We start from the raw sequence: 10,312 nt of genomic DNA, 5'->3' as shown, positions 1-10,312 counted from the left end.
GTTAAGCGTCTGCCTTCGGCTCAGGGCGTGATCCCTGCGTTATGGGATCGAGCCCCACATCAGGCTCCTCCGCTATGCCTGCTTCTTCCTCTCCCACTCCCCCTGCTTGTGTTCCCTCTCTCGCTGGCTGTCTCTCTCTCTGTCGAATAAATAAAATCTTAAAAAAAAAAAAAAAAAAGAGTTTAGACCGGGATGATCCCATTGCTTAAGGCAGCTCTTAAGATCTTAGAGCAGAAAGGGACCTACTAGATTATATGGCCCACGCCCCTCGCCTCTCCCAGGAGGATAATATCATTTCCCCCAGTTTCAGAAGAGGTCACTAAGGCTGTGGAAACTCTCCCAAGGTCATACAGCTGGTAAATGGGGTTTTACTGAGAGGACTAGAATCCAGGTCTCCTGGTTCTTTGTGCAATGTTCTTTTTACCATGACTTTTTCCTTAAGTATTTTGTATTATTTTTAAAAATGTAATTCAGGGGCGCCTGGGTAGCTCAGCCAGTTAAGTGTGTAACTCTTGATCTCAGCTCAGGTCTTGATCTCAGGGTCATGAGTTCAAGTCCTGCCCAGTGTGAAGCCTACTTAAGAATAAATAAGTAAATAGAAATGCAATTCATTGCATGCATAACCAAAAGTTGTTTAATTTGCATATATTTGTAAGATTTTTCATATAAATAAATGAACAAATCATGAAAATAATCAGAAACAATGTCCCATTTAAAAAAGATGGTCCTACTTATTACTACCAGTACACTGTTCAGGCCTCCACCATCATGTGTGGACTATTACCAGCCTGTCAGCTAGAGCCTTTGACGAAAGTGACATTTAAATACTTTACATTTAAATTTACATGTGGGTCAGTGGTAAGTTTACAACTATCTCTGCTATGCTTGGTTGACGAGACAAATGCAAGTGTACTTTTGACTTGGTGAGTAAGATTTCTTCACTTACAGAGAAAATAGGTACTACTCTAAAATTTGCCATAGGCAGGACCAGATGGCTCTCCAGTGGCTCACACTTCTTCCATTCCTGACCAACCTTCAGAGAGACTGGAGGTTCCTAAAGGACAGAGCATGGGTCCCAGGGCAACAGAGTCCCAGTGTGTACCTGTACTTCCAGACCCCTGAGACTCCAGGTCAAGTCCAAGGTAGGAAGTTGCAATGCAGGAGCAGTCCCAGGAGCCAGTAAGACAGGAAGTAGCCCAGAATGCATCGTGTGACTAGAGAACAGGTTTTCCAGTTGTATAAAAGTCCCATGATAGAATTTCTGGGTACCTTTTGTCCTGGTAGGGAGTCCCCTGCAAGAGGCTTCCAAGGCACAGTCTCTAGGGATCTCAGCAGTGGCTCATGATTCTGAAGCAAATAAGCTGGAAACCAGTATACAACAGGAGTGGAGGAACCCAGAAACCTGGTAAGAACCTGGAAATCATAAGGGGGGGGGGAAACCCACACATTGATTGGAATATCACTGCTTCCTTGGACCAGCCCGGGGCTTTCCTGCTACTGGGTAAACTACAGCCCCATGACTAGAAATGGATTGTTCTGGACAAGAGATCAGCAGAACTTAGGATCTGCCTCATAAAGAGCTGTGCGTGACACCAACCAAGTGACCTCAATGTCACAAATAAGCAGAGCTACAGACTTATTACCACAGTAATGGGCCAATCAATACTAAAAACTCTGGGGTCCAATTTTAGCCTAGAGCCTGGACTCTAACCGCTAGGCTGTGCCACGGGGCTTTGGGAACCTGAAGTGGTTCCCTCATCCCCCGGCGGGGAAGGCAAACAGAGGGAAAGGGGGCAGGGGATACTGTCTCAACATTTTCCCTCCTAGGGGAATTCAGAGCCAAGTCTCACCATGGCCTCCCTCATCTAAGCTGGAAACTCGAAGCTGTGCTGGCACTCACTCTACTAGTTAATCCAGCTGCAAACACAGAATGCTACTTTCTATTTCCCCTGTGCCTCTTACTGACGCAGCCTGGAGAACTCCACAAACAGCCGATGTGCGCCTCCAAGAGGCAGATGCTGTTAAGGAGTGGCCAGCATGGGGGAACCGACATCCTCGGGGTTATGTGGGAACTGGGGCCATAGCCAGGAATAAAAAAATGGGAAGTATCAAAGGCTGCCCACTCCTCGATCACCTCCCCCACCCCAAACATTGCACAAGGGATCTCCTCCAAAGACTGAGCATCTGCCAGAGCTGAGAGCGCCTCAAGTCAACATCCAAGGAGACACTCGGTATAATCAGTGTAACCGTACAGTCGGGGAAGGTCCCGCGCTCTCCTCTGTGCTTACTCCTTTATCTCCGTCACATCAGGTCCTTCCACGACTCTCGTGTCTCTGCACGCACCCTTCATTTGCCCAGAATACTCTTCCTCTGCTTCTTAAATGCAATTCCTTCTTACTCTTTAGGACCCAGCCTTAATAGGACACCCTCCTCAACTCCATTAGTCTATTAGCTCCCTTTTCCTATGTGTTTCCACAATATTTATCACAAAACAGCAACTCCTCTTCCATCCCACTGTACTAGAATTTTATCTGTTAAGTGTCTGTCTCCCCGTTTCTACCATAAGACCCACTAGGGCAGCAATCTTATCTCACTCATGTCCCATTCCTCAGTGGTCTGACCCAGGGTCTGGACAAAGAAAGCCCCCAAAGAGTTGGTGACTGAATAAATTAGGCACAGATCACTCAAATGGGAGAAGCTAGCAGGCTTCCTTGACCCTGGCCAAGGGGTTCTGCCTGTATTCACGCCCCTACCCCAGTCAGGAGCCCACCTCACCTGAACATGCATGCACAGACCACCAAACAGCAACAGCGCCACAGCGTGGACCAGGTACACAAACACCCGAGGGCCGAGGAATCCAGGGTCAGGTTTCTCCAGGGTCTTACTGTTCTTGCTCCTTTGCATCCCAAGTGTAAGGCAGAGCCAAGGGTGGGTAGTCACATATGTCCATGTTGCCCAGGCAACCAGTATAGCCACTGGCACGGCCAGTAGGAAGTTGGGCACCTGCTTGAGCTCATAGTATCTCAAAAAGCCAACATTCCAGTAGATATCCTGGATATAGCTATATATGAGGGGAAGTTCCCAGGAGCACCAAGGTGGCTCATTTCCTTCCACAATCCGGTAGCCCTTGTCCGCAGCTAACTGCAGCAAGGGCTTAGGGATGGGGCGGGCTGAGCTTGACAGACAGAACTGGGTATAGGCATAATACTGAAAGAGGGCAAAGGGAAGGCCAAGCATGAACAGAGATAGGAACACAGAGCCCATCAGCTTCAAGAGCGGTCTCAGAGGATTCAGCACCATGAGAGAGGACAGAAAGCCTTGGCACTGAGAATACACGAGGAAGCCAACGCTGACCAGCCCATTGGAGCGTACGCCAGTGGCGAGGGCAAAGAGGAGTCCACTAGTCCAGCTTCGGCCCCTTTCCAGCTGCCCCATGGCGCTGAATGTCAAGAGGGCAAACAAAGCTTCCGAGTAACCAGCTGCCAGAAAGACATTGGCGGGGCTGAGGCAGAACAGTAGGGCTCCATAGAAGGCCTGGTGGGGACAGCGCAAAACCAGACAGCCCAGGTCGTGAAGTGCAACAGCGGCCAGCACAGAGAACAAGGAATTGAACAACGCTACTGAGATTAACAGGCAACTCCGTAGGTTCAGTAATGCCCGCAGAGGCCTCAGTAGTTCAGCTCCCACCAAGAGAGCCAGGGGGAAGCCAGGGAAGAAGGCAAAGTTGTGCTCGTACAGATAGCCATGCTCGGCAATGAACAGGAAGTGTTCGGCGTCCCAGCGAGACAGGCCACCGAGGAGACCTTCCACAAGGTGGTCCACAGAGCCTGAGGGGGCGAGGCGAGGAGGAGAGAAGGCTTCTGCACGGTGATCGGGGATGATGGCATTGAAGAGAGCCTGTGGGATGAAGGAGAACTAGGATGTCGGTTGAGCAGTTGGAAGGAAAGAATTACCATTTAATAAAATGAGGAAGAACAGACTTGTTGGAGGACAATCAGGAGTTCAGTTCTAGACTAGCAAGTTTGAGTTATACATTCCAGGGCAGAGGTCAACGAGGCAGTGAGATATAGGAGTCTGAGGGTCAGGAGAGCTATCAGGGCTGGAGACATAAATTGAGATGTCATAATTGCACAGAAGGTATTTAAAGACACGAGACTGAATGAGATCACCTAGGGAGGGAAGAAGCAGGGCTAGAGAAAAGAGATCTGAGGATTGGGCCCTGGTCGTGTCAACATTTAGAGGCTTGAAGGAGGGTGAGGAAACAGAGGGAAGATAAAGAAGGAACAGTCATTGAGGTACGAGGAAAACCAGGAGAGCAGGGTATCTTAGAACCAAGTGAAGCAAAGGAATGATCAATTCTGTTAAATGCTGCTAGTAGGTCAAGGAAGATGGGGGCTGAAAAATGACCACTGGATTTAGAAATGTGTAGGTCACTGAATTTGACAAGAGCTATTTCAGTGGAGTGGAGGCTAGAGAAGACTGCCGGGACTGGGTCCGGCAGAGAAGGGGAGAAGTAAGACAGCGCACACAGACAACTATCTGGATGAGTTTGGCTGTAAATGGGGTAGTAGGTGAATGACAATATGGGACAGAAGTATTTGTGAATGGGAATAATCTGGTGGAAAGGAAACCACTGAGCATGCGGGGCGAGGGGAGAATTGCTGGAGCAGGCAAAAGGGGGAGGGAACTGCTACGCGGGTAGAGGAGCAAGGCTGAGAGAGGACAGCAGGGTTCGGCCTGCTGGCCTGCTTCGGCAGTGGAGGCACAAAGGTGCAGATGCAGGCATGGGAAGGAAGTGGTGGGAGCAGGCACAAGGTCACTTCTGCTTGCATCTATTTTTCTGAGTTTTCGCTCAGGGAAACAAGTTGGGGAAAAGGTGTTAGGGACTTGAATAAAACGATAAACATGTAAAATAAGTCATCTATGACCCTAGTTCTCGAAATAGGCTGTGCACTGGAATCACCCCGGGCATTTCAAAAATACTGATGTCTGGATGTCTGGGTCCCTCCCCCAGAATTAATGATTTAACTGGTATGGGATACAGCCTGGACATTGAAATTTTTTTTTTCTAAGCTCCCCCAAGTGATTCTGATGTGCAGAACAATTTCAGAGAATGGCAGGATGAATGGGCCAGGGAACTACTCTAAGATCGCCAGGTAGCACTAAAGAACTCGCTTGGGCCAAAGATCTTGAAGAAAAAGAGACTAGTCAATAAAGCTGTGTGTTTCTCTCTAGGCATGATGCAGAAGTAGAGAGAGAATGAAACTGAACCGTGGCTGGGCTTCTGTCTTGTGACTAAGTCGGGGAGTAGGGAGCAAGCAAGTTGTGCACGTGTGCCTGGTGGATCATGGAATCCAGCTGGGTAAGGAGGGGTGCAGAAGCCAGAAGGTGGGTGCGGCACAGTGAAACGGAGGTAGAATCAGTGGATTAGAAGTCCTGAGGGGGTGGAAGAGCCGTTAGAACTGGGGTATTAGAGGGAGTGAGCTGGAAAGATAGGAGATAGTGGTTAGTTGTATCAGCTTTATTAATAATGAAACCACCAAGAAATCAACAGGAGTGCTGGAAAGAGCAACAGTGAATCAGGAGCTAAAACCTTCAAGGAATGAGCTGTCACTAACAGAGATGACAGCAACAATGAAGGGTAACTGGGGAGATCATCTGATGGCATGAGCTTTAAAGCTGGAAGAGGGGTGGGGGAGAAAGAGGGATAATGAAATAGCATTATTGTCAAATGTCTTTTTGCATCATTAGACTGTCAGCTACTCAAAGGAAAAGAGACCATGACTTTTCCTTCTCACCACCTAGCACAGTTCTGGGAACAGAGCAGGCACTTGATACAACCCTGGTGGTTGAGTGAGAGGAGAGGAGACATACGCATTTCCAAATCACCATCTGAATTAGTCCTGCTTCCCTATCCCAGATGCCAGTTCATAGTCCTGCCCCAGGGAGGGGGCCTGCCAATCACTCATCAGATGTGTTCAAAGCCATCACTGGGTCCGTTTCCCCAGCCCCACAACTGGGGTATAACCCCATTCTTAAGGCTCTTTCTCTTTTTGGTCAGTTTCTTTATCAGGCCACTTTAAACAGTGAAAACGAATGGGACAGGAGTGACAGTCACAGATAACAGCCCTAGACTCCAAGCTGAAGCTACTTTTAACTAAACCTGGGACCCAGCAGAGGCTGCTATGTCTCATAGTGCAGGAAGGGAGAAAGGAGGTTTCTAGAAAGGAAAAAGAGAACCCTGAGAAGATGGCATTTGTGGAAAAAGAGCACACATAATTGTTGACCCCTAGAGCACCCCTAGATTGTTGACACACATTCAACAACAACACATACTGAGAACATACTAAGCACTGGGCACTGTGCTAGGCACCAGAGAGAATTCATATATATGCGAAATTTGATTAAAATATGTATCAGGGGCGCCTGGGTGGCACAGCGGTTAAGCTTCTGCCTTCGGCTCAGGGCGTGATCCCGGCGTTCTGGGATCGAGCCCCACATCAGGCTCCTCTGCTGGAAGCCTGCTTCTTCCTCTCCCACTCCCCATGCTTGTGTTCCCTCTCTCGCTGGCTGTCTCTCTCTCTGTCGAATAAATAAATAAAAAATCTTTAAAAAAAAAAATAAATAAATAAATAAATAAATAAAAATAAAATATGTATCAAGAGGAGGCTGGGGGGGAAGGAAGTTGCAAAAGTGCAAATGCATTCTGAGGGTTGTGGTGGGTGAGGCAGCAAGGGGAGACACCTGGGGGAGGAGCGGGGGATACTGCTGACTAACAGAATACACCCAGATGGCCTCAGGACAGTGCCGCTGAACTGACTGCCACTGTGCTCAGTCTCCTGGTAAGGGGACCCAGGGCAATGCCTTGGGCTGTCTAGTTCTAAAGGCATCTGTGGTTACAGAACCTCATGGTCTATTGGAAAGACAAACTAGCTCAGGAGTTAGGAAAGCTGGGGTCTGATTCTGGCCCTTCTCTAACCTGCTATGTATCTTTAGGGAAGCCACTGAACCTTTCAGGCCTCTGCTGCTTCATGTGTAAAACAAGGGATTAATAGACCATTTCTGGGGCACCTGGCTGGCTTGGTTGGTAGAGCACACGACTCTTGATCTTGGGGTCCTAAGTTCGAGCTCCATGTTGGGTGTGGAGTTTACTTAAAATAAATAAATAAATAAAATCTTTTAAAAAACCACAGACCATTTCTAAGAGTCCTGCCCACCTTTCGGTTATCAGGTATGGGTGTCTACAGTTCCAAGCACGTGGAAGGGCACAACTGGGAGGGAGAAAGAATATGGGGATGATTCTTAGTGCCTAGCCCAGTCACGTGGCAACAGCATGTTCAGGACAAAAAATCAGAGACTGACCTGCAGCACCAGAGTCAGGACGCGGCAGCTGACTGCAAACCTCAGCACCTCTTTCCTGGACGGGTCCAGGGGCCACATCCTCTCACCACTGGGAATTCAGGGGTGTCGCTGCCTGGACTGAGCTCCCTCAGGCTTCTAAACTCCAAAACCCAAGGAGGAAATGTCACACATGGGCCAAAAGTAAATTGTTATTTTTTTTTTTTCCACAAAACTAAATCCTTGAAAGCATTCTCCACAGGAGACTCCCCCTTCAGCATTACGGGGCAAACTTAACTGCCTAACTGCCCAGATGAGGGAAAAGCATCTTGAAGACAGATGGGACCACTTGATATCACTTTGAAGTACTGTATTGTCAGGGAAATTCTACACAGATAGGCATGAAGTTGGCAGCTAGGCTCACAGAAAATCTTCAAAAGCCTGTTGTATACCCCTGTGCAGGAACTAAAGACTCAGGTTCAAGTCCTGACTTTGTCACTTGCAAGTTCTCATTCAGTCCTTCTGAGCCTCAGTTCTTTAGGTATAAAATGGGATCAGACTGTTGTTGGTTTTTTTTCCCCCAGACTATTTTCTCTCACGAAATTGTCATGATGGTGAAGTGGACGAAAGTGTGAAGAAGTACCACCAAATCCATGTTGTGGCTGCTATTATTCGGTGTGTGCCCTTTTCCTCTTGCCCAGAATAATAAACTAGATCCCAAACCAGAGTCTCAAAAGTGGGGTACAGAACTCAACTGGAAGACCATAATGACTACACACTCTAGCCTAGCTCTCTGATGTGTGTTCAGCTGGTCTGTTAAATTAAGTGGAGAAGGAAAAGAAAACCACCACTCAGCAGGACTTCAGCCAGCTCACATTGCTAAAACAAACTGAGGGGGAAGACAGAGTCGACTACTAGGGATGGAGAAAACTGTTATTACCCCATCTCTTTGTTGGAATGGGAGCAATGTATAAACAATTGCAAAGTCATTCTGAGGCAAGGAATGAACTTTAAAGCTTTTTTTCCCCCCCCCTTAAACACAACTCCTTGGGCTAAAAGAAGTAGCAATGGCTCCTACAGAACATTCAAACACCAGTCTGGGAAACCAGAAGTGGAGGCAAGAGCACCAGAGGCAGCTCACTGATTTGGGGTGAACTATCCCTAAAGGAAAAAACATTTCAACTGAAAAATTAACAGGGACAGCTGGAAGACTTTTCTTTCTTATCTGACTAACATCTATCAAACCTGTAAGGTATCATTTGTTTCTGGAATTCTCTGATGCTCACCAGACTATTGGATATGCTCTCATTGTACTCTGCTTCGTCGTCTTTACTGTTATGGCTTATTTAAGTTGCTTGTGAGGGCAGCGGCTTTGTCTATTTTGCTCCCAACCATACCTCCAGGGCCTGGCATTACGAACAGGCATTTCAAGCCTGTGTGAGTGGAAGGGGTAAAAACAAGATATGGCATCACCAGTTCACTGGCTTGGGATATAAAATCACTGCTTTAAGTATTCCTCCCACTATATCTCATGTTAAGATCGAGACCTAAGTCACAGAAGCCACAGAAAAATACAATTTCTCCAGCAAGGGTGCAAGAGCAACAATACACTTGGTGTATTGGCCAATAGCAACAGTACACTTTCCTCAGCACAAGGGGGCGCCTGCTGCTCACTCCATCACGAGGAGGCCTGGAGGAAGGGAGGGGCCGTCAACGCCACACCGGTTTGCTCATCAAAATTCAGTTCAAAGGCAAGCTTTTGAAAACCCCAGAGAGCCGCGATAGTTTGTGAATCCACCCAACATTTCCAGCATCTGACTCGCGGAATCGAGAGGAATTGCAGAAACAAGTACGGCAACCTCACATGGCCGCTGATTCTGTATGCTACGGTGAATTCACTTTTTCCCTTCCTTCACTTCCCACCCACATGCGGAAGAAAAGTTGGGGACAGAAAAGCACTTAACCCACCTCTGCCTCTTCACCAGGCTTCCATTCTTCTTTTCCTTTCTCCAGAGTCAAGCTCTAGCCCCAGCGACCACAGGAGGCTTGTAACCTACACTTAGCTTACAGGTAAACCAAGTAAAAACAAAATAAAGCCAGTGAGTTGTCCCTCTCAGGTAGTTGAAGCCCTCACTTCCCAACAACCCCTTTGCGAAATCAGACTCTTGAATTGGCAGGACACAGATCAACTAGTTTTACCGTATTTTCCCGTGAGATAAATATGCCAAGTACTGAGTAAATAAAAATCTCCATGGTTTTTACATCAGAGAGCTCATTAGACCCTGTGAGGCCAGTATAATTACCATCGCCATTTAATGGATGTGGAAACTGAGGCTCATTGGGGTCAAGTGACACACCCTAGGCTATATTTAAAGAGAATGTCATCTTTTCCCCTCCTGGAACCTCATAGTCTTCCCACCGGCCTTCAACCGGGCTAAAGGGGATGTGCTCTTCCAGAGCCAGGGTAACTACCCCGGACTCCAAACTCCAAGTCCAATACTTGTCCAAAGACAGCGCATGCTCTTAACTGGGTACGCTTAGGGAAGGCAAAGGCCCTAGCTGAGACTCCGGGGAAGCCTAAATTGGAGCCCTGGACCCTTGGAGTAAGACAACGTCCTCTGTAGAGTGGGGAAGTCTCCGTGACTTCTGCCAGCCCCAGCCGGGTCCGAAGCCCATTCTAAACCTTTCCTTTCAGACACAGTCCCAAACGGGCAGTGGGCACCTCCTCTCCCCAAAAGGGCCGCGGCTCAGGAGCTACTCCCGAGGGGGCCGGCTGGGCCGGCCCGACCCGGCCTACGGCCGGAAGGCAGGGGAGGGCAGGAGGCTGTAAAGGAAGTGGCGGCACCGGGAGGCCGCTATGGCGGAGGGGCGGGGCTCCCCGCTTCTCGGCGGCCTCCGCCTCATTTCCCTCGGCCTCCGTTTGACGACTTCCCTCTCCCCCCCCCCCCCCCCCCCCGAGAACTCCAAGGCTCCC

General features: G+C 48.5%; 1 protein-coding gene across 2 annotated transcripts; it reads right to left on the bottom strand.

The window, feature by feature from the left end:
* Positions 1 to 611: 611 nt before the first annotated feature.
* Positions 612 to 10,312, bottom strand: PIGV (phosphatidylinositol glycan anchor biosynthesis class V). 2 transcript variants are annotated; one of them, XM_002913309.4, is made up of 4 exons: positions 9,307 to 10,312; positions 7,363 to 7,497; positions 2,776 to 3,897; positions 612 to 1,413 (listed from the first exon to the last, which is right to left on the bottom strand). In XM_002913309.4, the coding sequence occupies exons 2-4, from the start codon at positions 7,438 to 7,440 to the stop codon at positions 1,132 to 1,134; spliced, it is 1,482 nt and encodes a 493-aa protein (XP_002913355.1). In that variant the 5' UTR covers positions 7,441 to 7,497; positions 9,307 to 10,312; the 3' UTR covers positions 612 to 1,131. The 2 variants fall into 2 exon arrangements, with proteins under 2 accessions (XP_002913355.1, XP_034503227.1); XM_034647336.1 differs by lacking the exons at positions 7,363 to 7,497; positions 9,307 to 10,312 and adding an exon at positions 6,337 to 6,522.

This window comes from Ailuropoda melanoleuca, chromosome 2, assembly GCF_002007445.2.
Source record: "Ailuropoda melanoleuca isolate Jingjing chromosome 2, ASM200744v2, whole genome shotgun sequence".
NCBI classification, from domain to species: domain Eukaryota; kingdom Metazoa; phylum Chordata; class Mammalia; order Carnivora; family Ursidae; genus Ailuropoda; species Ailuropoda melanoleuca.
Note: the sequence above shows the minus strand (reverse complement) of the source record. Positions and strands in the feature narration are given on the sequence as shown.

What these genes read in the sequence shown, in the direction of transcription:
- PIGV (XM_034647336.1), bottom strand. Translation starts at nt 6,501, where the DNA reads ATGTGGGGCTCGATCCCAGAACGCCGGGATCACGCCCTGAGCCGAAGG. An exon ending in CAGTGCTTAGTATGTTCTCA is followed by an intron (nt 3,898 to 6,336) that starts GTATGTGTTGTT and finishes TTCATCCCACAG; the next exon opens with GCTCTCTTCAATGCCATCAT. An exon ending in GTCTGTGCATGCATGTTCAG is followed by an intron (nt 1,414 to 2,775) that starts GTGAGGTGGGCT and finishes TATGATTTCCAG; the next exon opens with GTTCTTACCAGGTTTCTGGG.